Raw genomic sequence first — 15769 nt, 5'->3', positions numbered from 1 at the left:
TGTTCCTATTTTACTGCTAATTCTCTAGGAAGGGCTCAATAGGCTTTGTGAGTGCTTCTATGTCATAATCTATGACATTGCTTCTATGCGGAAATGAGTTCCAAGGTCTAAGCAACTGTCTTACAAACAGACTTGTACCTCTTATTTGGAGTTGGGAGCCCATATGAAAAATATAGGAGTTAGAAATAAAACTGTGGTAGGAAGCTCATATCCTGAGAATTTTAAGAATGAAGGAAACAGTACACACCCAGATAAACTAGTAGCCCCTAGGTTTAAAAGGTCTTTCTTATAAATACCAGCTTCCTAGTTGAGGGATTCAATAGGCTTTTGCAATGGAAGAACCAAATTCCATTTGAAATAATTTAAACAAAACCAGATAAGTTTTCATTATTGCCCTCTATCTAGAAAAGGTGAACTCAGTTATCTGAGCATCTATATTTATGAATTAATTTTCTCTGAGTAGCAGCCATCACTTTACTAATATCACTTCAAAAATATAACACTTCTTTTACATAACTTCAGTATACTAATTTGTGGTAATTAATGGACTGGATTTAAACCATAGTGATCTATTATTTTACTTTATTTTTAAAATATATTTTTATTGATTTTTTTTTACAGAGAGGAAGGAAGAGGGATAGAGAGTTAGAAACATCGATGAGAGAGAAACATCAATCAGCTGCCTCCTGCACACCCCGTACTGGGGATGTGCCCGCAACCAAGGTACATGCCCTTGACCGAAATCGAACCTTGGACCCTTCAGTCCACAGGCCAACGCTCTATCCACTGAGCCAAACCGATTAGGGAGTGATCTACTATTTTAAATTAAATAAAAAATATTTCTCTAATTAATTAAGGGAAAAATATTCAATTAACCAATATTTTATGGCAAATCTGGATGGTCTATTGTATTTGAAACATGTAAGCATTGCCTGAGTCTGCCTGGTAGGAACTGTATAGAATGATATTCATGGAAAATGCAGTAGAATTATTTGTATTTGGTGAAGTGGGATATATCACATCATATATTTACATAGTATTGCAATAGTAGTTTATTAATTCCTATGGTAAACTGGGGGGCTGTCATACAGAATAGCCAGTAGAACAGGTATCTTTACTGTTTCAAATGACTTTCCTACTGCACAATCTTTATTCCTGCCCTTCCAATGAAGAGCTAATAGGTAATTGAGCCTAATGAAGTATGCTTTCATATCTGTGACATAATGATATGCATTTAAGAATATAAAGATTATCTGTTAGTCATAAATATAGTACAAAGTATGGGCAAAGCCCATCAAATCCTCATAATGAGGGAGGTTATATTACTTAGGCCAGAATTAATGTTCACCCACTTCGTCATTTCCGTGAAGCACAACAATGCGCCCCTGGATCTGGTGAAAAGAAGAAAATTCTCCTATGGGTTTTCACAAGGGGAAGACTTATTTCTATACGAAGCCAAACCAAGTTTTTCGTTTAGTTAGACTCCAATGTAGTCGATGATTTTGTATAGAGATTAAAAATTCTCTTTCTGCAGACTGAATATGTATGGGAATAATTTGTATTGTATGCAAACTATAGTAAATACAAAGTAAATTTTATCATCAACAGCATGAAAGTAAACATAGTTAAACTCACATTAAACTTCATTTAGAGCATGCATTCTCAACGGAGGCTGTATGGCAACCAAGGGTGTAAAAATTGGGTCTTTGAAGAGAGAAAAAAATATGTTTTTTTAAATTTGATTTTAATATTTTCTTCCCTCACAATTTATCACCACTATACCCTTTTCCAACTCCAACCCACTGTTCCCGCCACAATCACCACACTGTTGTTCATGTCCATGAGATCTTTCTATTTTTATAATTGAGAAAAAAAATCTTAAAATATCACTATGATTTGTGGCCTTTTGAAACTTAATACTCCTGACTTCTTAGCAGTTAGTTTCTCTCATTTAATTAAATAATTCTTTTCTCCTTAGATGGAGAATCTGAAAAAAAAAGAATTGAGAAGCATTGATTTAAGATTTTAAAAAGCCAAGTGTTATCTTTAAATTTTTTATACTATCCTTAAAATCAGGGTTGACTTTCATTTTTATCCAATTACCTGTTTACACTTGATATGATTTCCATCTTTCCTTGCTTCTTAGCTTTCTCTATTTTGCTCTTCACTTTTTCCCTTTGAGCCTGTAGCTGATGACTGGTGTGAACATGAGAAATGGCCACTCATCTTCACTGTTACTGATCTCTAATGTTACAGTTGCTGAGTGTTGGACCTCGGTCATCACAGCAAAGCAGAAGTCATAACAAACCCTACTGTGGCAAGACTGACTTCTGTCTTTATATCCAGTTCTGACTGTCATGTTAAAATGTGGTCAGATGACTAGAAAAGGGGCAATGGAAAACAGGATCTACTTCCTTAACAACATTTCAGGTTAGCTTCTCACCTGGTAAATTAACTCTAATACACTCATAATTCTAAGGAATGTCTTTAAAACTGGTCAAAATAGAAAAATGGGACAACAGAAAGCATTCTATTCCTATTTCTTAATATTTAGCATAAAAATATGTGGAGAGTGAACTTACTGTCTAAAGTATATTAATGACTATACTCCTATTATAATTTACAATCTTTCAGAAGTGATTACTCTTACTTTCCAAAATTTTACTAACATAAATTATATATTTATCTCATTCATTTAAACATTTTTCTTTGCAAGTCACTTTATATGAAAATATTTTGCAATGGAATATGGCTTGTTAGTTTATTCAGAATGTATGTCCCTAACACTTTAAATTAAAGCTGGAAGGTAGAAAATTCTTCATTGGGCAAGAAGTTTGCTTTAGGAATAGGGGGACAGACAGTGAGACATCTCTGATTTTATAATTTTTGATCCTTAGTCAATTCTGTTATAAAATATGGACAATGCACCTTTTTTTTTTTTTAAAAAAAAAAGGGTCTCGTAAAGGTTCTGAGGATGAAAATATGTGATAAGTAATGCAAGGAGGCTGCAAGAGGTGAAGTGAAACTGCAGCCACACAGCAAGACAGGCACTACACCCAGGCAATCATGTGAGCATTGCCTGAGTCTGCTTGGTAGGAACTGTATAGAATATTAACTATGGAAAGCCGTCATTGCAGATACCATTAAGCTTTATGAGAAGGCTAATTCCTAGATTCAGTATTGTATCATCGTTATTTTGGTGATATCTGTGGTTCATGGTTGATTTTAATGTAGCACACCAGCACTATACCTGAGAAAAAGCGAAATAGTTTTATTTTTTCTCTAATTCACCCATGGAAGAAAATGTCCCCAGATTACAGCATCTTCCTGCTTTAGAGGACAAAGGAGGGTAGTAGAATGTGTATGTTGTGCTATAAGAATTAAATTCTTCTTATAAATATAAAATAGAATTTAAAAGGAATAGCTTTTCAAAAGTGGCTTATGTGATTATCTTCCTCCAAGAGCAGGAGACCGTTTTTGCTGATATCTATTAAAATAAATTTTAAAAATGCATTGGCATCATTTAAAGAGAACTAAGCAGTGATTTGAGGAAGTTCTGTATCTGTATATATAACAGCCACAAAAACAAAACAAAAAAAACTATACATTTATTTTTTTAAACACTATACATTTAAATAGATCTCCAAACTGAACTAGAACATCATTCCTCAAAAAGGATTAGAGAAATCTAGTCAAAATGCTTTGTTCTTTTAATATCTGATTTGCTACATTTCCTGATTCAGGGCTGATTTTAGCTAATTGTGATCAACCCTAAAACTCAATTTACTTCCAAATTGTGGTTTTAGATGCAATTGTAAGAATTTATATGCAGTGCTTCGTGAGAGGCACCAATTAAGCAAACCTAATTTTTCATAGGCCAATATTTGAAAAAAAAATTATTCTAATCCAGGTAAATTTAAGGAAAATGTATATTTTGAGTATCAACTTGATATGCCAGCATATTCATATTATTTGGGCACACAATCTATTACTGAAAAAAATAAATTGTAGTACTATAATCTTCTTGGTGTCAATAATCTTTGACTTTGTAAAAGAAATTTTAGGCAACTTTGGAGGTATACTATCTTCTAAGTCAGTGAATTTCTATATAGGCTCTTTTTCTTTCCTCGCACATTTGTGAAGCAATGTTTAAAGTACCTTTACAATTTGTATACATCAACTTGGAAGTATTGTTTAATAAACTTAGTAAGTGTTTATGTCAGCGGAAAACATAAATGAAGAAGGGGTTGGAAGTTTAGATTGACATAACTTTAGGAAAAATCAACAATGCAGGGGTAGGACCAACAGTTATAGATAATTTTGCTTTAGTATTTGTTTCTTTGATTTTCAGAGGTCTTTCTGCTTTGTTATTGTAGGGAAGTAACAAAAATTATATCTGAAATATTTCCAGTTTTTCTGCTAACCCTAATATAAAATTGCAGCAACGACAACCTAAAGTTTCCATTACAATCATTTGAAAATTGCTATGGACTTGAAGCATAATTTTGTTAGTGTGGTGTTACTGATGTCTCTAAAATTTTTAAGGTAGAAATTTCTATTGCAAGACTAAGGTTACCTCCCATATGTAGTACAATCACCCTAAATTGCTCCGTAATATTAATGCTAAGACAGGAACTACAGGTGACATAGGCATGCCTTTGTTTTCACATTGCTATTTCTCCCTAAAGCGATGCTCCCTTTTTAGTCACTGAACATGAAGGCCCGTTAAAATGTCCTTATTGTTTGTAATAACTTTTAGAAAAATTCGTATGTTGTTTACTAGCACCGGGCTTTCCACACAGGAAGCAGGATAAGACATCCTTGGGGCCTATTGTCTTCAGAGCATTATATGATATCCCATCGCTTCTGCAAGTCAGTTCCTCCTCCTCTGCTTGTGCTTCCTCCATTTTTTAAAAATCATTTGGCTACACAGAGCTGCCTCATGTCATTCTTTGCATACATCATCTCTGTTTTTTCTCTTTTCCTGCACAATGGCCCCGCGTTTCAGCTGTCCCGAGTGCGATCCTTTACTAAAATGGGGATTGAATGAAGGTGGAGCACAAATTATCTGGAAGCAAAGGAAAACCAGGCCTTTGAAAAGGACCCAGAAAGGCACGAGTAATGAACCAGAGTGGCCTCGATGAATTGCTGGAGAGGGAATTCTCAGTCTTGACGCAAAAGGAGCACACACATGGATACCAAGGAAAACCTAGCGAGAGAAGCTCAGTGTGAAGTCTGCCTCGTGGGCTGGTCAGGATAGAGGGTTAAAGCCAGGAGCCCTCCAGACAGGAGCAGGAACAAATGTATTTTATGAGTAACAGTAAAGCATTCAAACACACCGTGTTGGAACACAAGGTACTTTGAGGAGTTGACATCCCTTCATAATTCATGTTCATTGCTCCTCTAAGTAAAATATGTGTCTCCCTGTAGTTATTCTGTTAGGAACTGTACTTTAAAGGCAAGAGGACATTTTTGATAATGCACGTCTTAAACTTTTCATTAAACTACCAAATTTAAATTCTACCTTTTTGTGCACTCTGACATTTTTGTCTGGCATTTTCATTAATTTTGCGACATACATAAATGTAGCTGAAATGTTAACTGATCAATACTGTGTCTCTCTCATGTAGCACTAGCACTCCGCTCCCCAAGGACCACACAGCAGAACAGAAATTAAATGTGTAAAATATCAAATGTTAATGTTAAACACAGCGGCACTTACTGTATAATGACAGAAAAGGCTAAAACAATTCCAAATGGACAGATGGTACCACAAATTATCTACAATCACATTTAAAGATTAAAGTTTGTCCTGTAAAATAATTCTTTGACGCACAGTGAAGTGTGTCCTTTTACTGATAGCTCAGTTGTCCAATTATTTTTGTGCTCATTACAGTGAGAAATGACAGTACTGGAAAGAGAGAATGCGCACTCTTTTTTTCACCCCATGTTGCACCCACTGACATCCATAGAACACAAATGTCTGGTCAAGAGCCTGATGAAAATTAGGCTCAGGGTATGAGACATTTCCACGCCTGCAGTAGATGTTTCCAAAAGACAAGCCGGGCCTTCTGCGCCACATCCGTCTGTGTTCGCTCTCAGGCATACAATATTCATAGTAAAATTTAAAAACCTAATTCACAGCACAAAAACAAGCACAGTCCCAGGAAAGTGTTTGCTTATATTTTCCCCATCACCTTCTAGGCCGATTTCAGCTCCTAGTATCAGCAGCTGGCTTTGAAGCTTCCCCACAGCAAACAGGCACAGTGCTAAAGAGGCCAGAGCAGCTCTAACCCCGCGCTTCTCATCCTCTGCACTTCACTTGACATTAGGACAAAAAGTTATCGTTTCTCCATTTTGATTTCATTATTCTACTTTTATTTTGGGTAGTAAATTAGAAAAGAAGAATAAAACAGAGTAGAAAAAGGGCACTTAAACGTTATAAAGTTTACTGATCTGGGCCTAAAACCAAGCCACATAATGGTACAAATGCACATGCTCCACGAGGCAGCTGCATTTATGAAAAAGTGGGCCAAGTGGAACCAATATTATAATAATAGACTCATGATCCAGCCACAGGGAATGATGGGAACAATATGTTTGTAACAATGGGGTGCTGCTCACACTCTTCTCCTAATGGAAAGCAGTTCTTTTCAATAAACTGTGCTAAAAAGGCTCTGGTTATGCAATGATATCCTTGAAACATTTCATTTTTAAGTACTCACATCATTAAATGTCTATAAGGTAAATAAAATCCTACAAAAGTTTTTTTTTGAATTGTTGTAACACTAAGATTACACAGTACATTTTTAAAATTTCTCTTAGAAAGAAAATAATATCTGCTGTGTGAATTTGACCAATATATTTAACCTTTCTGTGCCTCTGTTTTTTCTTCTGTCTATTGGAAAATAATAGTATCTAACTCATAATAAGGAAATATTAAATTGATTAATACATAACAAGCACTTTCATGTACTAGTGCTTGAAAAACAGTCCCCTGGCACACAAATGCTTAATAAACATTAGTTGTTACTATTATATAAGAATCTTTTTGCATCAGAATTAAATCTGAGGTTAAAATAAATGATTGATTGATTATAAAATAGTTTAGAATATAAAATGGAACGTCTAGGGAAAATTGCTACAACACCATGAAGCTATGTCTTTCATCATTTAAAAAGTAGCTTTATTAGAGCAAACCCTTATTTATCTGGCATCACTGTATAAAGAGTTTCTCCACATAAGAAACATTTTCATACTGGTTCATTGGTTGGTCGACTGATTTAGACAGCCATTTTATAATAGGAGCCTACTAAATGCGAGATACTCCATAGGTGATGGTGGAGTACAGGTGCAACAGGCAGGGTGCCCATTTTCATGGAACTCTCAGTTCAGATCTTGATAAGTGAAGTTTGGTTTCGTTATTTGTTGTTTTCATCACATTCAACAGAATGTAATTCAGCGCTTTTTATTTTCTTAAAATGAAACTGTTAATATTATCGTTTCTTCTCAAAAGTACTCTTACTGTGTGTTCTCATATTAGTTTGGCCTTTTTTTCATCATCGTCAGCAGTCCCTTTTCCTACCTTTACTGTGCCCTCCCTCCCTTTTTTGCAAGCATCTTGCATTTAGCGTGCTTCACAAGCTGACCACCAGCTAAAAGAGATACTACTTTTCTTATGCAGTGAACTTTGACCCTCCTACAGTGAAATCATTCAAGTATTATCATGTACATATACCTAAGTTTCTCAAAATTTTGGTGTCTGATTTTTTTTAATCAGAAAGAAGTTTTGAACAAAGTCTGCCATCTTGAATTCACTGCACATGAGTGACATCTAGAAGCCAGATGAATTTTTCTGATGACTTACAAAACACATTGTAAAGCTAAAGTGTTAAACAGGAATGTTCCTCAACAAATTATATAATTACATAGATTTCTCTATTTTCCAATTTTGTAAACAGCTATGCGGGAATGACTTTGGAAGCAGCGAATCACAGATAGCAGCATAATATTTTGTTAGAATATTGTGTCTTTGATAAGATGCCATGGAACTTGCACATAATAGCATAAAATATACAAAGAAACTCAATGTCATTTTTCCTCATTTATGTCAAAGTACCTCTATGATAGTGAAAAATCACAATTAAGTTTGCTTAACAGTAACCCCGCCTTATGTACTTTATATGTGAAAGAACTAAATAAAAGAATATTGAAAGAGCAGTTTCCTTTCTAAAACTTAACGATGATGACAATCTCTTTCTTTAGAAGACAACAAGATGTCTATGGGAAGCCGGCTGCCTAACTTTCTGGTAACTTACAACATAAAGGGACATACACACTCTTTGTTCCATGTGCTCAGACATTAATGAAAGTCCCATACAAGGCCTGAAAGGAGGACAGAGCTCAAAGTACTAAACAGATGTGCACACACTCATTTGAATGGTAATACTAAAATGTTGATTTGTTACTATAATGAAGGCTCTTCATGTAAACCCCCTAATAAAGTCATATTCTGCTAAACTGGCAACTATAAGGAAGCATAAGGTCTTCATATTCTAACAAATATGACAATAAAATAAAGGATTTCAAAAGAAAAACTTCACTTAAACTTCAAACTGAAATCCTGAACAAGCAAAAATAATATGAAAGCAGAAAATTCCTGCTAAAGCGCAGAGGAAAGAATTCTTTTGGATTTTCTAGTTTTGCAAGTTGGTCTCCTCAGCAGTTTTTAAATAACCAAAGTAAAAGGCTACAAGATGAACATTGTTAGAAGACTATTTGGATCTATCAAATTCTCACTGGTGCCTTTGTGAAGACTGGAAATCTCAGAAATAATAAAATGCCGCTTACATAGGTCACATCCACTTCCAATTGATCTACATATTAAAGTATTACCATCTAGCATTCTACTGTCAATCATTTCATATTTTGAAAAAATATATATCAATAGAATGAATACAGTTAAAATGAGCATGGTCAAAATTATATTAATGTTTTTAACACCAAGGACTTTTCTTGGCTCTGCTATTAGGATTTTGGATTATGCAATATATAAAATTTTACTTTTTAGCTGTCATGGAGAAAATTATACATTGGCAGTGGAGATGTCTGTGTTCCGGAAGTCTGCGGGGGGAGGGGGGCATTCTTGGACTCAGACCTTGAACAATCCATCAGGTTCTGCCCACGGCAAATCTGTCCAGTCAAGTCTTAAAATAGGAGTTTTAAAATGGCCACATCAACATAGCTGTTACTATAGCCACAGAAACATGCAGCTATGATTACTGAATTTAATGAATAACAATGTAAGTAATACAGTATGATCATACCACAAAAGCAGCAAGGCTCCTTGGGGGTGAGTCCCAATCAAAGCAACTATTAACGTAGTATGCAGCATTTATAAGCACCATGACACAGCGCTTCGTTCTGATAAAGTTTCTTAGTAGCAGCTGTAATGAAGATGAGATATTATTAGAAATTACAGGACTAAAAACCATCAGATATATTGCAAAGTCTTCAAGCTTACTGTGATTTTCAAAGGATTCAGAAAGTTAATAAAGTTGTAAGAATATACCAAGCAGTTTGGCTCATGAGTTAAAGGAAAAAAAAGTATTTCTGGAGGAAGTGGGAGAGACTGAATTATAAGAGCAATTTCTTAGCTAAATAAATTTCTTTAAATAATATTATCAGGTAGGATGGACTACCTTTGTTCAAAAGAAAAAAAAAATCTCCAAAGGATTCAAAACATTTTTTGCTACTTACTGCAGACCTTAAATATATTGTTAACCTCTTAAATCTTGTTGAGATTTAAAGATTCTTTAAGTGCTTTAATTTCAGGCTATTTCAAAGTGAAATGGATAACTTGGAATTTTTTATTTAGGGTCTTAGAGAAAAATCCTGCCAAATATTACTTTATTATAGAAAACATTTTTCCCCCTACCATTTTAGTAGGATTCTCCCTTTCTTACTATCATATTCTCATTTTTCTCTCTTTCCCTCCCTCTCTCCTATCTCTATCTTTCTCTTTTCTACAATATATTTAACCTATATTTTCATATAATTTTGGAGTTAGGGAAAATTTTATGGCAACCAAGTGCTTTACAAAATGTTTTACTAAAAAAGATATATAAGAATTGACATAATTAAAATTTTAAATTAAGGCATGACTATAATTATAAAAAGAACAGCCCATATACTAGATGTTGTTCAAAAATTTATCTACAGCTATGTTAATAATTAGAATAATGTGTAGGCAGGTTAATATTTTGTTACTTCCAGATATACTTCAATGCTGATCTGGTATTTCAAAGTAGCAATGTAAAGTTTACTGAGGCCATCTGGAAAAATATATATGTGTAAATATAGATGCAAGTACATGCATACCAGCTTTAATAAGTTATTCAAATTCAAATTCCTTTCAGTCAAATTTAAGAGTCTCCCTACTTGTTTTTCTTCTGGGCCCCTGATCACTTACTTTAAGAGCTGCTTTTATAAATTTTATCTATAATTATGGAAAAATATAATCTGTATTTCTATTTAGACAGATATTGAATTTGTCTCATATATTGTCTTTAAACAACCTGAAATCCCACTGTTTATGGTGACTGATTTGATTAAAAATAAAATATTTTTAGTCTTCTAATAGCACAAGAAATTATTAAATATTTTAACACAAACAAGTTCTGCAAACTTTATAGACATATCAAATTCATTTTATTTTAGCTGTGTTAGTTAAAAGTAAACATTTTTAAAGGGGTTGCTTAGTACTCTTTCTTAAATTGATTCAAACCTGATTTAAAACTATAAGTCTAATTACAAGCTATCAAGCCTAATTTAAAATTTCTTCATGACAGAAAAATCAGAGTCCCTGATTTTCTATTTTCTTAGCTGAAAATGTCAATAAAAGTTCACTTCAAAAAGATCATAGTCAAAATCTAATTAAGAAGGTTTCCCTTAAAAGATGGAGCCCCCTCTCCTGTGGATTAGAGGGAAGAGCTCTATGCTGGGCTCGCTTTACACACACCTGCGTCGTACCTGTGGGTGGTCTGGACATATATTTGAACCTTAGCTTTTGGTGTTCTCATTTACACATTCCATGGCAATCAAATTGTATTTTATGTTCAAAATGATCGTTCTTTTGCTAATGCATGAATACATATCCATTCTATGCAGTGTCTACAGTATCCCCTTTCCTTTTTGACCACCCCCATCCCACTTATTAGTTTGGTATTGCCCTTGTTTGATCATTTAAGGAAAGGAAGGGAAGAGAGAAAAAGAAGGGGAAAAAAGAAAGTCATTTCACATAAGTAGATGTTAAAAAATTGTATAGCCTCCCCCACCTCCATACCTCCAAAGTTTATTTGAATTTAGTTAGATGTTTTACAGATTAATCAGGTCTTCCCAGAGGGATTAATCTTTCCTTACTTTTTACCTGTTTAGAGAGTCTGTTTTCCTCTTCAATGTACTTCTGTTCTTTGGGTATTAATGTTCGTAAGCTGGCTTTCACCTATACATCAACATAATGTGTCTGTTATGGATTAATATAGTACAAATGTTTACAAGTTTTTCATGCAGTTCAATTTGCAATAGTTTCTAAAGTTTCAAAGGCCTGGCTGCTGTGCTCATAAAATATAAATGTATACAGTGGCACATGCATGCACATTGCTTACGCAGGCAGGCAGCGGCCCCAGTTCAGCCGCAGCAGCCGCCGCCAACATAACAGAAAGTGTGGGTGTGCCAGGCAGTGGCAGAAGCGTATTCTCCAGGATACATCAAGGTTTAGAGAAAATGAGGAATGACAGAAATTCTCTACAAATCAGGAACAAAAGCTTTCATGAAACTGAACTCTTTAGCAGTACAAAAAAGCCAAAGTTAAGACTTACAGCATTAAAAATCACATCTATTTCAAGATAGATGACCCCCTTTGTTGGCCCTGTCAGCTGCTTGTTTTTCAAGACGTAGGCTTTCTGTTCACCATTTTGAATCTGCGGGAAAAGGACATGACAGCCGTCTGTCTCACGGTCTCCACTGAATACACTCCCTCGGTGACCTTTGACCCCCAGCTGCTGAAACTGACAGAGAACCCAAAACAACTGTGGCAATTCTGACAAGTACCTGTTCATTACCAGGATCAAGTCTGTCAGGAAAAATTAACTATCATGGGATTCAACATGGCCGTGAATTGAGTATGTTAAAATTTTTAGTGTTCTTATTACAGACCTTGGTTGAGAAATGACAGATATAGAGCTGACGGGTTTTTTTTTTTCTCCTTGAGCAAAAGCAACACAGAGCTGTGTGTCAGGTGCATAAAACTTACAGACAGCAGTGGTATAGCAACTTTGCCCAGAAAGTCAGCACTTCGATCCCGATCTTCATCATAAACTGTCACTTCAAGAACTGAATGGATATCTTTAATGTTGCTGCATAATAAACATATAAAGGAAAAAAGACTTCATCAGTGGAGAACAAGAATAAAAATGCTTTTGAAAATTTAGATAGCTCCAGCTGATTCTGTGTGTATATGTTTTTATGTATGCTATTTGCATACACACATATACAAGGTAGTTTGGTATGTGATAGAATTTCCCACAATGCACCTTAGTAGACTACAATGATGGTTCTATTATCTGGAATTTTGAGCACCAACATAATTTCAAGTTCTAATTCTTTAATGAAATATAATTTTCCACCTGTATGGCCACAGAATAAATTATTAAAAAGACAACAACAAACCACCAATATGTGGCACTGATATTTTTTAGACTTTTATTTCTTCTCATTATTGCAATAATTTCTATCTTCCTATTACCCTACATAAAACACCATCAGGTTTGATATTAGCAAGAGTCACAGTATAGTTAATTTTGTGTGTTTTTTAAAATTATAATAGGACATCTTTTTGTTTACAGCTCTCATGAAAACATTGAGTTATTTCTGTTGGGTTTATAGTAAAAATTAACTAACACAGAAAACAGAATGGAGAAAATGTAGCATTGATAGCCACTGTACCACCCTAGGATTTAGAAATTAAATAGTGTTCCATTGTGTTCCAAAGACAACATTTGTTAATAAACAACTGTGCAAGCTCTTCATATTTTTGTTTCTGGAAAAATAAGCCCCAATTGTTGACAGCATTTATTCTCCGATCAAACTGTTTACCAAGAAAATATGCATTAAGAGAAGACAAAAATGAATATATTCATTACTGAAAGACTGCAACCACATGTGAGAAAAGGCTTTATCGGGGCACAATCAATTAATGGCTTTGATAATAATCAAACCTATTCATTCAATTATGCATTCCAGAGAAAAACACTCTCCACAACCTTCTAAGAAGTACAAGTCTCCTGACCAGGGCTTTCATCTTTTATAAAAATGAGGAATTCCTTAAAGATAAATTGGTCAGATAATTAAATTTGATTAGTTACTGGTTGTTAAGCAGAGACATTATAAGACATTAGTAAGGAATTTAGCAATTTTTCAAATACAAAAAACACCCTATGCTAGAAAACTTTTAAGAAGCACTTCTTTTGGAGTTTTCCTTTGTTCAGTTTAAAAGCCCAGTTTAGGAACAACAACAACAACAGCGATTTTAGGGGGTACTATGGTGTAGCATTGGCAGCTTTTACAGTACATAATCAAAATGGCTTACAAACTTTTTGAAACAAAAGAAAAATTAACTCATAGGGTGTTTTGGTACCTAGACCAATACTTAATATTCTTATTGTGCTAAAATGCAACAAACCAAAACTAAAGCATCTGCTGAAGTGGAGACGGGATTGTTTGCTGATTTGAGCAATGGAACAAATAGAGCTTTGTCCTCCTTGGTGTCAGTGCAATCCAGGAGAATTTCAATAGGAAGTATAAAAGGAAGAAGCAGTATGGCAATTCAGTTAAAGGGAGCAAAATCCTTAGTCAAATCATAAAGAAAACACAGTTTAAAAAAAATATCTGTGAAAACAAAAGAAAAATGGCAAAACCTTTCCCCAGGTTTCACTATCAGGACAGTGATGTAATTATGATATTCATTGTTGCTAGCAAAGGCAGCCCAGATGCATTGAGCTGTTAATCAGTTAAGAATAAATGTACACACAAAATCTCAAAAATAAATATCATTTGGCACCATTTTTTAAATAAGCTCAAAGTAATTACTACTTACAATGTGAAGACTTTGTTCCACTCAGGATTGAGATTTTTGTAGACAGTATGTGTTAGAAGCCTATCATTGTTCAGTTCTACTACACAAAATGGGTCACTTTTACCTACAAGAGATTTGGGGAGAACATTTTTAGTATAAATAGCACCCACAGCTCAGAGTGTCACAATCATGACTACATCTCTTTTAAACAATTTAATAGAACACAAAAAGTGAGGTAACATTTTTTAAAAAATTAAAACAACATCAAAATAGAGTTAGCTATAACTGGATGATGTTAACCATTGTGACTCAATGAAATTTAGAACCAGAAAAAAAAGCAAAAGAAAGCAAATTATATAACTAATAGTATTTCAATTTATAATTTTTTACAAAAATAATAATATAATGGCTAATTATGATGCACGCCCATCCCCATGTCAGTTTTTATTTAATTCTATAGTGACCACTTGAAAGGTTCAGGCCCTCTCTTTTTATCCATATATTTTTCAACTTATCTGACTAACTTGTAACTTGTAACAGACTTTCTAAACAAGTTGATTTTGGGAAAACTGTTATATTTCAGAATTATAACTTTTTAATCTAATTTAAGATTCTCTTCTAAAATATCTAAGGCATCACAAGAAGGTAAATTAGGCCCCTCTGAGGCAGAAGAAAAAAATGGTTATTTAAAACTTAACCTTAACAACCAGTCCACATTGTAAAGAGCAGTATTTTTATTTCTTTTGTCCACTGGAGTAAAGGATTTGCAAGTTATCTGTTTACAGCAAGTCTGTTTTTCCATACTCAAATATCGTCCATTCAGCAATTATATTATGTGATGTCCTCAATATTTTGTAATGTCACGAGCTGTATTATAAGAACTCATAAAGTCAGAGGCTCTATGGGGGCAGCATTAATGATATTACTGCAGCATGTAATTTGTTTGATACCTTATACAAATGACAATGAAATCAATATTTGGACAAAGCTGTTCAGAGGTCATATTTTTTAAACTACAATATTGATTTAGACTACGTAAGAGGTTAATGTGAATATTATTAACTTTAATGATAAAGAATAATTGTTTTAAATGAATTGTGAATTATAGTCACAGTAGTTTACACTTCTGTGAAAGCTTAAATATCAGTGAAGATTTTCAATTAAATTTTAATAGGAAAGAATTCATTAGCTATAAGTGACAGATAAGCTATGTATTCCCACATAGCAAGGTATTTACTTTCCATGTTATAATTCTGAAAATGAGCCATACAAACTTTGACTCACCTTTAATTTAATTATACATTAAAAAAGAGATTTAGTATATGTGTGTTAGTTCAGTGGCCTCACATACCCCAGGATAATTGCATAATTTAACATTATAGTAGTCTTCTCAATTTTTGGTCTTGCAAATAATTTTCAATAAAGACTAGACGACTGAAAGTCTTCGAGGTCTGGTGTGAATTTTACCTGTGGTTTAGGATGTTATCTTTTCCCCCCACCTTCATTCCTTTTGCCCTACCTGCAACCATAGTCACACACCATGGAAAATTGTATTAAAAAAGAATATTTTATTCATTAAAACACATTGTAATAACTTTTATTTGGCACATGAGCAACTTTATTTTCTCCCATATA

General features: G+C 34.0%; 1 protein-coding gene across 12 annotated transcripts in view; it reads right to left on the bottom strand.

Annotated features, from left to right (window-relative positions):
* MCTP1 (multiple C2 and transmembrane domain containing 1) overlaps positions 1–15769 on the bottom strand; it is a 441268-nt gene that overhangs the window by 141396 nt on the left and 284103 nt on the right. For 10 of the 12 annotated variants that reach the window (XM_059694087.1, XM_059694091.1, XM_059694089.1 and 7 more), the window contains 5 exons: positions 14156–14258; positions 12314–12416; positions 11880–11981; positions 11429–11503; positions 9327–9446 (listed from right to left, as the gene is read on the bottom strand). In XM_059694087.1, coding sequence (XP_059550070.1) covers positions 9327–9446; positions 11429–11503; positions 11880–11981; positions 12314–12416; positions 14156–14258 — 503 coding nt within the window. Of the gene's footprint in view, positions 1–9320; positions 9447–11428; positions 11504–11879; positions 11982–12313; positions 12417–14155; positions 14259–15769 lie in introns of those variants that run through there. The other 2 variants (XM_059694090.1, XM_059694098.1) reach the window with 2 other exon arrangements.

Source organism: Myotis daubentonii, chromosome 4 (assembly GCF_963259705.1).
Source record: "Myotis daubentonii chromosome 4, mMyoDau2.1, whole genome shotgun sequence".
In the NCBI taxonomy this organism is placed as follows: Eukaryota; Metazoa; Chordata; class Mammalia; order Chiroptera; family Vespertilionidae; genus Myotis; species Myotis daubentonii.
This window is presented reverse-complemented; position numbering and strand designations above follow the sequence as displayed.